The following is a 16,313-nucleotide window of genomic DNA, read 5'->3' on the forward strand; positions in this document are numbered from 1 at the left end:
CTTTCTATTGCAGTTACCTTAAGTTTGGGTTACTGACCCAGAGATACCAGATCCCTGGGCAGTTTACATAGGAAGTGACCCACAAAACACTGGTAGGTAAAGTGAGACAGGGAGAGAAAGAAGTTAAGAGGCAGCACGTTTAGAGCAGCTTACTGTCTAGGGCTATTGAGGCTCAATTTGACTCCTTTGTGTAACCTCCTGTGGATGGCTTTCACAATAGAAAGACACAGTGAGTCATTTGAGATAGAAGTTGGCAAAACCAGAAGTACTTATGATCAGGCCCTTTACAAGAAAAGTTGGCTAACCTGTGCTCTAGAGCATAAAACTGGGAGAAGCATCCATATTTCCAAGAGTTCTGAGAGTTTCCAGTGTGAAGAAATGTGCAAGAAGGAAAATATCCATAAACATTTCATTTTTAAAGAAGTAGATTAGGGACAAAATAGTACTTCTATAAGAACAAATATTGATCGTTTGGCCTAAAAAATGATCAAGATCCAAGCAGACACTTGAGACAGTTATAACTCTACTATGGAATGAGTTGGAAACAGTTCAGGCTTAGGAAATAGTGATCATTCATTGTGCCAAACAACAACTAAAGATTATGGTAGTAATTAGTCAAGACTATGTTCAGGCTGGGAACAGGAAGAGATAGTGGTTGCCAATAATGACTACAGAAAACTAATGAAGCTTACCTGTCATTCCAGGAGAGGAGAAAACAAAAACAACAAAACTAAAATCTGTGAATGAAAGAGAACATGTAGTGTTCCCTTCCTGTGTCCTCAGGGTGATAAGGAAGACCGGAGAAGGAAAATCTACCTACTGCAGGTAGGTTTAGAAGGTATCTAAAAGTGATAGCTATTTTTGTTAAATTAATAGACTGGTTTTTAGAATTGAGTTTTACAGAAATTTGAGTCAATAGTACAGGGTTCCCATAGATTTTCTTCTCCACAGTTTCCCTTAATATTAACATCTTGCATTAGTGTGGTACATTTGATACAGTTGAGGAACCAACCCTTTTATATGTTTTATAAAGTAAAGACTATAGTTTACGTTAAGGTTCACTCTGTGTTGTGTAATTCTATGAATTTTGACAAATGCATAATGTTATATATCCATCCTAATAGTATCATATGGAATAATTTCTTTACACTGAAACTTCCCTGTTCTTCATATATTTACACTTCCCCTCACATTCGCCCCAAATCCTAATACCCTAATAACCTGGTGACACCTGATGCTTTTTATTGTATACCTATATCTATATCTACATCTACATCTATATGCATATGTCCTCGCACTGCAAGGAATTGAACACGGGTCCTCCAGCATGGTAGGCAGTGCTCTACCACTGAGCTCTAAGCTCACTCCCTAGCCCAAGTGCCTGTAGTTTTGCCATTTCAAGATGTCATACAGTTGGAGTAATACAATAGGGAGGAGTTTTAGGCCAAATACTTTCACTTAGGAATATGTATGGAAGGCTTCTCCATGCATCTTCTCCCCTTACAGGAAGTTGAATACAAGAAGCACTGAACTTCATTCTTAACCCTTTTCAATTTTATTTTGAGATCTGATCTCACCAAGTTACCCAAGCTGGCCTCGAGCATGTGATGTTCTTGCCGCATCCTTCTAAGTACCTGAAGTTAACAGCATGTGCCACCACACCTGGCTTCTTTGCATGTATATTTCATTTTGTTTTGTTGCTGATATTCAGTCCTGGAGATTGAACCCAAGGCCTTGGACATGCTAGGCAAGCAGGCTACCAGTACACTACATACCAGCCCCTCTTTTTAAGTTGTTATTGCTTTTTTCATTGCTTCATGATGTTCCATTGTATGAATGTACTAATGTTTGTTCATCCGCTCACGTTTTGATATCATTTGTTTGTTTCTAGTTTCTGGCATTTTATTTCTCCTATATGTTTTGTAGATTGTATCTTGCAGGGAATTGGTCCATTTCATTTAAATGATCAAATTTGTGACATAGTGTAGCCGACCCACCCCACTGGCCATGTCAAGCCTTCTCCTGGGACCTAGACCTGGTACTTTGTTCTTCTTGACCTGGGGGCAAGCAAGGATGAATGACAAAGAGACGTGAATCCATTTAACTTTGGGCAGCCAGGGGGCTCTTGCCTCTTAGGAGCCCCAGCATCTGGCTCATCTTGCATTTATTCACCTAAACACTGGAACAAGCAATCAAAGTAGCACAAGGTTCATCTGCTTTCCAATATCCACTAGTACATACTCTGGTAAACAACTTAATCTTAGGTGTGCTAGCTTTTCCCTGGAACCCGCAATATGGAGTCACCCTGAGTGCAGCCTTTCTCCTTTGTGCTCAGAGAGGCCAGTTAGGCCGCGCTTCTCTGGTCTCTGACAGCATAGAGTTATTCAGAGTACTGTTAATTATCTTCTTCATTTCAATGAGCTCAGTATTGATGTCCTCTCTTGTTTGTGATATTAGTAATTGACCTCTTTCTCTCTTTGTCTTGATGAGCCTGGTTAGGATTTATCAATTTCATTCATCTTCAAAGAACCATATTCTGCTTTTAGCAATATTTAAAATTTTTTTTATTTTTCCGTTGTATTGATTTATGCACTAATTTTTATTGTTTTTTTTTCTTTTGTTTGCATTCATTTTATTTATTTCTTTATTTGGGTACCGGGGATCAGAGCTGGGACCTTGCACTTGTGAGGCAGGTGGTGGAACCACTGAGCTAAATCCCTGGCCCTTGCATTCATTTTATATTGCTTTCATTTGTGTAGCTTCCTAAAGTGTAAGCTTAGATTACTTCTCTTTTTTTCTAACACTATGCTTTCAATGTTATCAATTTTCCTGTATGCACTGGTTTTGCTGCCTTCAACATATTTTGATAATTTGTGTTCTCATCATTTACTTTAAAATATTTTAAAGTTTCTTGAGACTCTCCTGATAAATGTTATTTGGAAGTGTGTTACAGCCTAAATATCTTGGGAATTTTCTACCTATGTCTCTATTATTGATATCACACTTAATTTCATTGTAGTACAAGAACAAACTAGGATTTGTTAACATCCATCCTGTGGCCTAGAATGGGGTCTGTCTTAGTAAATGTTCCCTGTGAGCTTCAAGAGAATGTGTTCTGCTTTGTTGGATGAAGTATTTATGAAATGTCAGTTACATCCGATGAATTGATGGTGGCCTTTCATTCAACTATGCACTTCCATTTTTTCTTTCAGCTGCATCTATCAATTACTGATTGAAGAGTGTTGAAGTTTCCAACTATAATAAGGTATGTGTCTATTTCTTCTGGTAGCTCTAATGGTCTTTTTTCCCCCCTAATTTTGAGAATCAGTTGTTCAGGTGCATGTATGTTAAGATTTACTATGCTTTCTTGGAGAGCTGACTCCATTTATCATTATCTAGTACAATTCTTTATCCCTGATTCTTTCTTGAAGTCTGCTTTGTCTGAAATTGATATTGCTAGTTCAGATTTCATTGGGTTGTGTTGCCATGGTATATCATCCTTCTCTATCCTTCCACTTTCACTTATGTCAAATGGAATTATGTAGACTAGAAAAGCTATACTTGAATTTTTTTCAAAAGTATACTCTGACAGTCTTTACGTTTAAATTGGTATATTTAGGTAATTCAGATTAACAATAATCATTGATATAGTTCAGTTAATCTCTACCGTGCTTGTGTTTTCTAGTCATGACAGTTTTACATTTCTTCAAAAATCTTCCCTCGTTTTTCTTTTGTTTCTTTGTTAATGTTTAAATTTTAAGTTCTTTTATTGGTACATTTCAGGTATACGATTCATTTCCATTTATCATTGGGTGTTTGTACCTGTACATGATGTATCTTGGTTCTTATTATTTTCCCCCATTACCTGTGTGCCCTTCACCCCCTCCACCCTTCCCTATTTACGTAGACATCATTTCCATTTATGTTTTCTTTTCTCATAGTTTTTCCTTTCCCTCTTTATCTTTCTCATTCCCCTCCCTTCACCCCTTTGTCTTTGGACCTTTTTTCCTATTTCAAATGATCCATTATCCATTTTAATCACTTTAACCCTTGTTTACACTATCAGTTTCTCACACTAGCCAAAGTATTTGGTATTTACACATGTGTGTCCTATTTGTTTCCCTTAAGAGCATGGCCTTGATATACATCCATTTAGCTATAAATGACTCTAGTTTTTCATTCTTTTTCATTCTTTATGGCTTTTAATAAAAACCCACACATTTTCTTTATCCAGGTTCCAGTTGATGGCCACTTGGGCTGCCTCCAAGCTTTAGCTATTACAAACTGTGCCCCTATGAACAAGGGGTCACATATATCACTGTGGTATGATTCTTTTAATTCTTTGGGGAAGATACCCAGCAGGGGAATAGCTGGGTCAAAGGGGACCTCTAGCCCTAGTTCTTTGAGGTATCTCCATACTGATTTCCACAGTGGCTGCACCAGTCTACACTCCCACCAGCAGTGGAGAAGGGTTCCTTTCTCCCCACAACCCTGCCAGCATTTGTGATTGGATGATTTCTTGATAGCAGCCATTCTTTGTGGTGTGAGGTGGAATCTCAGTGTTGTTTTCATCTGCATCTCTTGAATGATGAGTGATGTTGAACATTTTTTCATATATTGGTTTGCTGCTTTTACTTCTTTGAGAAATGTCTGTTCCCTTCAGGTGCCCATTTTTGAATTGGGTCTTTGAATCTGGGGGGTCAGATTTTTTTCAGTTCTTTATATATTCTAGAGAGTAGTCCTTCTGTCATTTTCCTTGCCTTGTTTCTTTAATGAATACATTTTCTCTCTTCACTTAGCATATCAATCATATCTTTTAAAAATGTGAGTGTGGGACAAGGATTTAGCTCAGTGGTTTTGCCGCCTGTTGCACAAATGCAAGGACCAGGGTTCAATCCCCAGTACCAAAAAGAAAAATTAAATAAATGAAAATTTAAAAAAAATGTTAGTGCTTGTCATAGAGTTTGCAATATATATGTACAGCTTATCTAAGACCACCAAGTCTAAGTTGTTAGTTTCAAATAACACTATACTGCTTCTCTGCTAACATAGGTACCTTATAGCAGAGCATTCTCAATTCCCCCATGCTACTACTCCCTATGCCAGTGGTGGCAATCCTATGGCACTTGTGCTGCAGCAGGCTGTTTGCATCATTGAAAGCTATAAAACTTTTACCATCCCTACCACTGTTGCTGTCACTGATTCCACTCATTCAGAAATTATATGCACCCAATATATTGTTGCTACTGTTGTGCCCAGATCGCAAAGTCCCAAAGACCACCAGGAAGCCGTTTCCGATGCAAGCACATGAGGCTCATTTATTCAAGCTTGAGCAGGGACTCTCAACTGTCAATGAAGGAAGCAGCAGGTCAAGATTGAGAGCCCCGCATTTCAAATTAGTGGGGTTTTTACTAAAGTTACAGCAAGGTTTGGGGATTTTCCATTTAGCAATCACATGATTGGTTGGCATTTAGCAAGTATGAAGTGTATACTTCTGATTGGCTAGGCCCATTGGGGGTTGAGGGGTGATTACATATAGGTTTTAGTAGGGAAAAGAGGGACAAAGGTTAGTGGCTGACTGTCAAGTACTGGCAGTCAGTAGACACAATGGCTAATGGCCACGACCATTATGTACTGATGGTTGGCACATTGACAGATTGTTTTACAAATAGGGGGCCTAGAACATTTAGTTGCTGGGCAAACAGATGGTTGAGCAATTAATTTAAGAACTTTGCTTTGTTACAGAGTGTGTCTTTTGTCCCAGAGCAAGCACATTTCAACCATTAATAATAGAGGCTAGGGGAATAGTGGCTTTTAGCAAACTGGAGTCGCTTTGGTCTCACAGCTACTATTACTTTCAGCAGTTATCTAATAGATTAAGAATAAAATGTTCTATTTTACCTTTCTTTTTTCCTCTCCAATACTCTTTCTTTCTTCCTTCCCTTGTTACTCTCCTCCTCTCCCCATGTTTTTTCCTCACTCTCTTACAGATACAGTTTTATTATGAAGGAAACACAGAAGAAGAGTTCTGGAAGGGCCGGGATTCAGTGCTCTTGTATCCTTTCTATGGAATCTGGATGTGGCATTATCTGTGCATAGTAATGTGTTCATGATTTGGGATGCTCCACTTGGTGTCCAGAGTTTTCATATGGGCTGTCATCACACAGGCATGACTGTGTAAACCACTGGGCATGTGACTGAGTTCAATCTTCAGTGCTTTCTCCTTCATGGACGTCAGACTGGCCCAGGATTCCAGCCTTCTAATCATGAATTTGGCCTCTCTAGTGACCAGCCCTGATCCTGAAGCTAATTAGGCATCTACCGTGAGTCATTTCATTAAGATCAACATTAACACAAGCATGCCCATAACTGAGGAAGTTCCAAGGGATTTTGAAATTCTTTGCCAGGAATGGGATCAAAGACCAAATAAATTCTTTAGCATACCATAAAACCTTTAATATATCAATCACAGTTGTTGTAAGCTTCTTATCTGACAATTTCAAAATCTGTGTTATATCTGAATCCAGTACTGATGCTCATTCTGTTTCTTCAGATCACATTTTCTTCTTGCCTTTAGTATATCCAAAATTTTGTTGTTGGGCACTGAGGCAGTCAGGCTATCAGTATAAAGATGATATTAGTCTGGCCAGGACCTGGGTGTTTCCTGTTTAAAGTTTATTATAACTGTGCACCAAAGATTCCATTTTTCTCTAATTGCCCATTGTTTTCCACTTCCATGCTGTCTCCAAGTCTCCTAAGAACCTCTTCTTAAATAGAATGTCTCTCTTAGGTGTCTCATTTGTAACCCACTGTTTTTATATAGGAGCTCTGTCAGTGTGGGGATAAGATTTTGAGGAAGGGAAGCATTCCACCTTAAAATTATATATCAGTTTTTTAATGGACTTGAGTTCCTGAGTTGTAGCCATCAGTAACTTTTCTCAGCTTTTTTTTCCTATTATGCAAGACAGAAAATCTAGAATGACTAACAATGTCTAGTTGCTCTTCCTCTTCATCAGATAAGGCTGTAGCAAAGTAGCTTCCCTTGAGCACAATCTCATTAGAGAAAGTAGAACTGTCTGGGCTTATTTCAAAGTGGTTACTTCTGTTCTTCACTGCTCACAGAAGAGAAGATTGTCTCTCATATTTGACTCACCCCTGGTGGGTCTTCTGAAGGCCAAACCCGCAGCAGTATTATAGGAGGCCCCCTAAAACGGGGTACAGTGGATTTTAACTCTGGAGTTAGTCTGCAGTCAGCTTTCAGCCGTTCATCAGCTGCTGTTTATTTGTTCCTACCAGTTTCTATCTCCTTATGTCTCTGGTCCCGGTAAACTGTGATTCTCTATACTTGCATGTCTGTCTGTTTTTTGCTGTGGCAGTTTGTGATGTGATCTCAGTGCTCTTGCAGATCTAATTAAAGTTGCTGATTTTTAGTTTGTTCAGCTGTTTTCGTATAGTCAGAATAGGAAAGATAATTTCAGAGCTCTTTGTGTGTCAGAGCTAATCAGGAGGCATGACCAGTATGCAACTAGAAGCAGGGGTCTGAAATCCATATGTACTTAGGCCATGGCCCATGGGGACAGGCATATTGATTACTTCCAGTGGTCACTGACTCCTTCATAAAACCAGCTTTTCAGCTAAACTGCATTCTACAAATGTACTACTTGCAAGGTTACTGGTCAATTAAATGCAGTCTTCAAAAGAAAGACCTTTTAGTGAGATTTGGCTTTGTGATTTGAACTGGCCTTTTTGTTTCCACTCTGGCCAATCCCAAAGGCCTTTTCAGCTGGTGAATGGGTTTCTCATATGTTCTGTGCATCGCTATTACTCTTAATGTATTCTAGAACATGATTTTTCTGTCTTGTAAGCATCTCCAACCCAACTTATGAGTTTTCAGCTCTTTGGATTTAAATCAGAAACATTTTAGTAAGTCTGAGTCCTAGAGACCCACTACTAATAAGACTATCACTAGGATGAATAGATGAAGGGGTGTGTGTGTGTGTGTGTGTGTGTGTGTTCAAACCTGTATCAGTGATTTTATATATTTATACCTATGTTATAAATTTATGTATCTGATTTCTATGCTAGATCTAGTAATGTATATAAATATACATATATATACTTATCTAAATCTTTTTGAACAATTATATAATAAGAATTATTTAATACCTATCTTTGTAAGCACATTTATAAGCTTTTGACATGAGATTTGTAAGTTCCTCTCCAGCATTAATATTATATTAAGAAATTTGTAATAAAAGTGTCTAAAATTTCTTTTCATAAAATATATAACAGTTTAGAAAAATAGTTATTTTAAGGCATATGTGGAGCAAATTGACATATTCTTTCATCTACAAAAGTCGCAAGAAGTTCATGAGAAACAAAAAGATTGAGTTGTCAGTATTCATAGTGTTTCTCCCTGTTCATTTATTACTTTGTGCACTAGCATATTCTGGTAAATGCTTAATAACTGGTTCTCCCAAAAGAAATGCCCCAAGTGTGGAATTTATTAACTTCTTTAGTGCAAATACCCCCATAATGGTCAATTCCAGGGCCACGTAACACTGAGTAGCAGAGGCATCCACTAATCAGATCTCGTTAGGTCCTAAGGACTGAGTGGAGCATTTGCTGCCTGTAAACAGGAGACAAAGGATTGTTAGGGGCATCATAACTGTTTGAGAGTGTTGACATCTTACAAACATGAGGGGAAAGTCAGAGGTTGGGGCTGGTGAGGCTTCTCAGTCATTTTTCATGGAGATTTTGCTGGTTTCTGAGTGACGATGTGGGCTTTAAAAATATATGGACCATTTGATTTTCAGATACCTAGGCAATCAAGGTGACATTTGTGTTATGCTTTTAGTGTGTCAGGTAGGAAAAAAATTGTCAGTTGGGAAATAATGCTGTTTTTTATTCCTTAGCATTTAGAGTTTAAATATAATGACTTTAGTAATAATCCCACTGATAACTACATGTGCTTGGTAAGATATCCTATTTTTTCCACAGTATTGACCATGTAATCGTTGAAGGTGTTATGTGAAGAGAATATGATGACTCTGAGAATATTGCTGGTACTGAAGTTTTGATGGGATCCAAAGAGTGTTGACGGTTCCCTAATGATGAAAGTGGACCAAGGTTATTTGTTGGTATCTTGATAGAACAGACTGTGTCCTTAAATGTATTTATCACATGGATCTACTTAGGTTCCAGTCAAGACATCACTGTGTACATACATGTTTATTAATGGAGCTTTCCAGGTATCCAGGCAAGTGATAAGGAAGGATAGATAACACCCTTGACTAACACTGAGAAACCATGAAATTAGAACTGTGACACTGGAACTTGTGTTCTCAAGTCTTTTGCTCACCCATAAAGCTCTTTCCAAGTGCACAGAGATGAGCTGCTGTTACATTTCTCATTAAAGATGTTGTTTCCAGACATCAAGGTAGTTAATGATACTGTTGAAATTCTTCTACTGAAATTGTTTTTGGTATGTGTGCAGATGAAATAATGGCCAGCTTAAGTGGGAATGCCCAGCTTAACTGAGGGTGATTCTGGGTGTGGGTGACCCACCTAAGGATTGTTGCCAGAACTGCATAAAAGGAGGATAGGAGGGGAGGAATGCTGGCTGCTGATTTCCCAGGAGAAGCTTTGTTGGAACTGGAACTCAGTGGCTTTTCTTGCTGTTTCTCCCTCAGTGGGTGGGTGGGTGGGTGGTGCTGGTCTTTGCCTTTGTCTTGAGCATCACTTCCTGGCTCCAGTGCAGATCCCTCAGTGTTCTGGCACAGATTGTTCACCCTGCCGGCATAGACTTTTGAGCTTCTACCACTGGCCCTTGGGCCTTTTGGTGCAGATTCTTGATATGAACTTGCATGAGACATTGCTGAGGGCTGTAGGCCTCTGGCTGGACTCATGTGGAATATTATGTGGAAAGATCTATTGCACTTTTCTGGGTTTGACTTTTTGGTCGAATATTGTAAGACAGTCCTATAAATTTGTATATCCTGTGGTAAATCTGTTTCCTTGGAAACACCGACTAGAACAGTATGTTTATAGGTAAAAAATAAATTTGTAACAGTAAACATGGATTTTTCTTTATTTGCAGGTATAGACATGCAATAAGATGTGCACCAAACACTGGGATTTTTAGATTTCTGTCAAGACCTTATAGTAACCCTTTCAACTGTTGGTCAGCACACCATGTAGGTAGGTGGTTTCATGTAGGTTCTGATGTAGGCCCAAACCACAGCACAGCTTAGCATCTTACGGGTTTTACCTTCTAAAATATTCTTAAAGATGTGTTTTCTAAAGCCTTTGCAGATTTCTATCATGAGATCGCAGTTAATCTAACATCAGCCTTCAATGGCAGACATTGCTTTTATGCAAACAAGTGCTGATGTAGACCAAAACTAAAGCACAGACCACCTGATCTTCAGATCACATGAGGCGAGTGAAGTTAGGGGTTCCCTACCACTTGCCATCATGATTTCTTTGCCAGTATTCAGGTGAGAAATAATAACATCCTTAGGAACACTTGAAACCATGCAGTTTCTTTTCTGTATTTCAGAGAGAATGTGTAACCCTGTAAGGAGGTTGCACATATCCAAGTATTTATCACATAGTCCCAACTATAGTAATCATAGGGACTAGGCAGATATTCCACGAAGAAATGTTGTCTTATCTGACATTATCCTTGACCTTGGAGAACTACAAGAATCCAGGTAGAGTCCTGTGATCATGGATGTAATAGAAGCTGTTCAACAGTTCCTGGTAGGTTCTGTCTTGATTCCTGTCAAGGGTTAACAGTGAACTTAAAAAGTTCATTATCAGGAGATATTTCTGAATTAGAGTAAATATTTTCATGTACAGCACATGCCAGACTGACCATTAGATCATCAAATATCTGGGTCAGTGATGTTTGTTTCCCTACAATTTTTATCATATGATTAAAAAAATGTAAGTATGTAGAAAAGGAATGCAGTATTTTGTATTCTAGAAACCATATTATTGCATTATCTTACATTTAGAGAGAATTTACCCTGGGAATTTCAAATGACTTTCATGTACTCAGGTCATTGTTATGCATTTATGCATCATGGTAGTTAACAAGTTAAATATCAGCAGTCATGAGATAATGAGGTTTGGAACAATGATGTTCATCATAAAATAATCAAGAATACAAGTAGAGTTGATGAGTCCAGGTGGAAATGAAATCTTGCAATAATGACAATAAAGAAAGTTATTTGAAGGGTCCCAGTAGAAAAGTCTTACCATACATATACTTGTCACCCATATTTTTACATTTCCATGCAGATACGGTGGTAAGTCTCATGATGACCAACAGTGGCAGTTTGTTGTATCCATGGCCATGATGATCAAGTGGGATACTGTAAGTGTGGGGTTCTTACATTTATTTTAGCATGTTTCCTGTACATATTTAGTAAAGGAATGATTCTGTTTACCACTGCTAGTAACAAGTAGCTTATTATATAAAGTTTTGATAAACTCTGAATTTAATCCTAGGAGGTGTGGAGACATATTCAGGGATCCATGTAAGTTATTCAACTGATCCACATCACAGTATTGACCATAATTTTTTCTACAGGTACCCAGCCAAGAGAAAATGGTGTGAAGAACAACATCTCTGACCTTGAAGTTGTAAAGATCTAAGTACTTCAGTTGGTTTCCCTGATGATGGAGGTGAAAAAATTTTTAAAGTTGTCCTTTTTTTCTCCCCTCAGGTGAAAGATGATGCGTCCTAAACACACATGTCAAAGTGTTGTCTAAGATTCCAACAGTTATTAAATTATAGTGATTGAACTTAAGCATGGTAATTTATGAAATGTTATGACTAACCTGGTAAGTAAGAAATTGTCCCTACCAAGATGCTAACAAATAACCTTCAGATTTCTTGGTAAAGTGGATGGGATATCTAACACAATGTTACCCTGGCTTTTTGGCAGGTATTCCATTAAGTTTTATCCTAGTGTACAGGTTTGTTGACTTTAAATCATTAGAGGCATTTCTTATTTTTTGGTATTTATATCATGAGTGATGCTTTTGAACTCCTGTGGTAACCTCTGCTTAGAACACAGTTCAAAATATGATTTGTCAGTAATGCTTTTTGTAAATATGAGATTGTTCTATGGACTTATTTAGAGACTGTGATAGGTTATTGTATAGGGATGCAGGTCTTTGACCATATTTCCTATCCCCTAGTATTGACCATGGGAATTTTGCTAGTGTTTCTTCCAAACAAAATGGTATTTCTTAGTAGGCTTTTACCTCAGTGTTCAGCTTTAGCCATGTAATTGTGATAAGAATATGATTTGTCATGTTGAAAGCCATGACCAAGGGAATGTGTCAATGTCTTCCTTGAATGACATAGGTTCCAAAATCATTTTTCATGATTTGATTTTCAAGTTCCTCTGAAGACACTGTGATTATCCTACCCACGGGAGTGAGTAAAGCCCATAGAAGGTTATGAGGTAAGTGCTGAGGTACCCTAAACCAGATCTTCATCTATAGAGGAAAGGGATGAGGGTGTTCTGACTATTACTAGAGTTAGTGGTCACTGCTCCTATAAGAAATAATTTTGTCCTTCACAGTTCTAGTAAATATGAGTTTATCCTTTACATGCCATAGGGAAAATTGGTGTTTTAGCAAGGACTGCTGAGGGAGTGATTATGAACTGGTTAATTGAAATTATTGTGGAACTCTAGGACTGCAGTAATCATAGGTTAATTTCCAGGGTGTGGAGATGACAAAATATGGGCTCTCTGACAATACTGTTTTTGTTTGGTGAATCCAAGTATCCTGAGGAGTTCAGCCGTCCTTTAGCAATGGACATTAAAAAGGGAGTGGGCTCATGTTCTGACACAGCACCTTCTATGCCAAACTGGCTTTGTGTATTTTTCAGATGCCCTTCAAGAGAACACAGTGATCCAGAAAAGATGGTTGTTGCAGTCACCCTAGTAACAAGGTAAATGATAAAATGGTCATAGTCCAGTGAAGGCTGTTTGATCTTCTATAATCCTGGCAAGTTCCTAATTAGGTGCTCAGATTTTAAGGTTTTGGCTAGTGTATTTGGGATGATATAGTCACTCACTAGTGACATCTCATTTTCAACAATTCATTTTATGACTGTGTTAGGTTTTATTATATTCCCCCACTTCTGGTGATACATGTTTTCAAAACATATTATCACCTTAATATTATGAGGATACATCAAATGTTATTGCATCTTTTCTGGAATGTAATAGATGTAATATGCTTGTATTGCTACTGGTGGAGAAGAGATTCATGTAATTTTCACTGAGTCCATCTCTGAAATATTGTCCTTGGAAGGTTTGCATCTATCACTGAAGACAGACAACACTCTCTTACAAGGCTTTATCCATGGAAGCCTTCAAGTATCTAGATAATGTAAGTGGATGCTGAAATGATGAAGTGACATAGGGAATTTGGAGTTGTATAAGTGCAAATGAGACATATACCAAATCATAAGTCTATGACAAGAGTCCATAGATGGGTGAATACATCACAGCAAGCAAAATAAGTTTGTAAAGTAGAACACTACTGATCCTTCTATAAGTGCTAATGTGGGCATTCACCACATCACAGGAAATCAGATCTTCATATACAGGGATGAGTGATGAGGATGTCCTTGACACTTGTTACTGAGGTTTTGTTACAAGTACTAATGGATGAAATGAGAGACATGATGAAAATATCTAGTGAATGCAATACTGCATTTTGTATGAGACAGAAATGAATATTGAACCTGTATAATTTCAGGGATCCATTGCATCATGGTTGGATGTAGACATGGTGGTGTTACAACACAACAGTAAACATTGAAAAATTTACAGATGGCTCTATTACACATTTGGACATGCCAGAGAAAACAATTTACATAGAATTAAGGACTCTATTAACACATAGCTGAAGGATGCCTTTCTGTTTCTGGGTGAGGGGCAGAAAGCATCAGTGTCATGGAAGAGCAAGATGAGAGCTAAATGACAGTTTTCTGTAGGTGCTTTCAAGTTAATGGAAGCGATCACTTGAATGAGTGTGTTGAAAAAACCTTGAACAAACCAAGAAAAAACAAAAGTATAAATTACAGCCCATTGGCACCCATCCAATCTTCAATATCCAGGTGGCTAGCATAAGGGTAATAGCCTAATGAGATGTTGTCAAGTACTGGATTCTTATGCTGGGAAGGCCACTGTGACTGTCGAGTTCTGAGCTGACCCCACATTCACACATCAGAGACCTTATTGTCAGATGTGATTTTCATTGTTGATAGTGAAACTCTGAGGTAGTCTCCTTTATTTGGCAAGTGTGAGGTTAAGGGGCTCATTCCTATCAGGGTGTAGAATCAGGTGCTGCTGAATCCAGGCCGAAAGTGTGCATTTAAACTGGCCATTGTAAAGGGGAACAAAAGAGGGTGGAGGGGGAGAGGAAAGAAGAAAGAAAGAAAAGAAAATAGAAGAAAAAATGGAAACAAAGCTTTTGTAAATAAAGAAGAAGGAGAGAGGTAGAGGGAGGGGAGGAGAATGGGAAAAAAAAGAAGAAGAAAGATACATCATGAACAGGTACAAATTCCCTGTGATGAATGCTCTCATTATGTTTACCTGAAATGTACTAATAAATTTTTTGCTTCAAAAAAAAGAACAACAACAACAAACTAGGCATTGTAGAGAAAAAGCAAGGATTCAGATAATTATCCTAGAGTAGTTCCCTGAGACACAGATTGTAACAGTTTGTCTGGTGTCTGCTCAGGAGTGTCCATTTTCTCTTCTCTGGCTTTCAGTGTGCATAAATGAGGGTCCTTGTAGTGGTGATGGATCCCTGAGTAATCCCATGATGTGCAGATTGTGCAGATGGAGAAAAAGAAGGGCATAGGATAAAGTACAGGATGGGTTCTTTCGGGTGTGTTTTCTAGTGATGGGTCCAGACCTCACAGTGAGCCAGGAAAAGCCAGCCCCTGGAACCTCACCAGGATCCAGATAGCAGCAAGTATGGCCTCCATCACAGCACAGGAAATGGATCTTCCTAGGCTTCAGTGGAGCATGTTAGGGCCCTGAGTGTAAGCCGATACCATATTTTGTGTGAATAAATTCAAGTATAAATAGACTAACAAATCAGAAATCTAGTGTGTGAGTTTTCTTTTTGTATAGGGTAGGGAAAGTACTGTTCAAGGTCCCTGTGTCCTGGGATTGCTTGCTCACTATATACAGTGACATGCTTGAGTACCAGACAGCTGAGAAAGAAGCACACGTAACTTGCAGGCACACACTTGATGAGGATCACAGCCTTGGGATGATATTCTTCCCTCAGTTTCAATCTGGTATGCGGCGGAGTGGAAGCCTCCCACACCAGTGGTGGTTGTCAATGAATCGAGCATGTCATGTGCTTGCAGAACATGCTGTATCCTTTTAGCATGGTCTTGTTCCTTTTCCCTTGATGGATACAGAGTGATTAAGAAGTTGGTTGATGTACACTTATGGAAGGCCAGGGAAATACCACCATGGGTACAAGCTGATCACTAGGCCAGATGTCTGTATCCAGGTCAGAAGGAGCCTCTGGCTAACCTGGTATTAACATGTTTCATCACAAGGTATCCTGCCAAAATGTCTTGGGAGATGCTGCTACCCTCAGCCATGCAACACCTTCTTCTTTACTGATGTACATTGTGGGAGGGCACTTGGGCACACTTTGCTTTTCCCCACTGATTCACCTGTGTGCCAGTGAAGGTGAAATCTTCCCAGTGGCTGCTGGTATGTGTCCCATTTTCATGTAGGGGAACTGACCTGTAATGTAGTTTTCATGTTGGCTAGGTGGATGGGGAGGCCAGGATTCTTGCTAACATCCACTATGAATATTGAGCCTTAGAACTTCTGCAGGTTTCCCTTCAAGTGAGAAAGAATTCTCTTACCATAATTTTTCTATGAAACACCCCTGAGACTGAGATGTTAAAGCAAAGGGGCCGCAGTCTAACACAGTGACCTCTACAATACTCACATGGACTAAATCAGTATTCTCTGATGTCATTTTCACAGGGACAGTCATGTCACAGTGAGCAGCACAGTATAATCAGGTGGATGCATACAGACATCCAGGTAAGTGTGGGCTTGTGCCCAGGCCACCAATGAGGTCCTGCCACTTCCACATGAGTAAGTGACAAAGGTGTGGCTTGGCATTTGTAGCCCACTGCTTGATTTGAAGTTGCTCAAGTAAGGAAGGATGGAATCCACAGCAATGCCACTCTCTGGGAGGGGACACTTGGCACAGCTTATGTGAAATGGATGGTAAAA

The 16,313-nt window shown here is 38.9% G+C and overlaps 1 protein-coding gene across 1 annotated transcript in view; it reads left to right on the plus strand.

The window, feature by feature from the left end:
* The window catches only part of LOC147822052 (uncharacterized), a 90,004-nt gene that overhangs the window by 45,287 nt on the left and 28,404 nt on the right, over positions 1 to 16,313 (plus strand). The window contains exons 6-11 of the mRNA XM_087198682.1: positions 705 to 825; positions 3,213 to 3,265; positions 10,100 to 11,694; positions 12,418 to 12,482; positions 12,914 to 12,976; positions 16,059 to 16,118. Coding sequence (XP_087054808.1) covers positions 705 to 734 — 30 coding nt within the window. The 3' untranslated portion in view covers positions 735 to 825; positions 3,213 to 3,265; positions 10,100 to 11,694; ... (1 more) ...; positions 12,914 to 12,976; positions 16,059 to 16,118. The remainder of the gene's footprint in view (positions 1 to 704; positions 826 to 3,212; positions 3,266 to 10,099; positions 11,695 to 12,417; positions 12,483 to 12,913; positions 12,977 to 16,058; positions 16,119 to 16,313) is intronic.

This window comes from Heterocephalus glaber, unplaced genomic scaffold, assembly GCF_053883595.1.
Source record: "Heterocephalus glaber isolate CG9 unplaced genomic scaffold, H.glaber_assembly_v1.0 deba00001687, whole genome shotgun sequence".
Taxonomy (NCBI): domain Eukaryota; kingdom Metazoa; phylum Chordata; class Mammalia; order Rodentia; family Bathyergidae; genus Heterocephalus; species Heterocephalus glaber.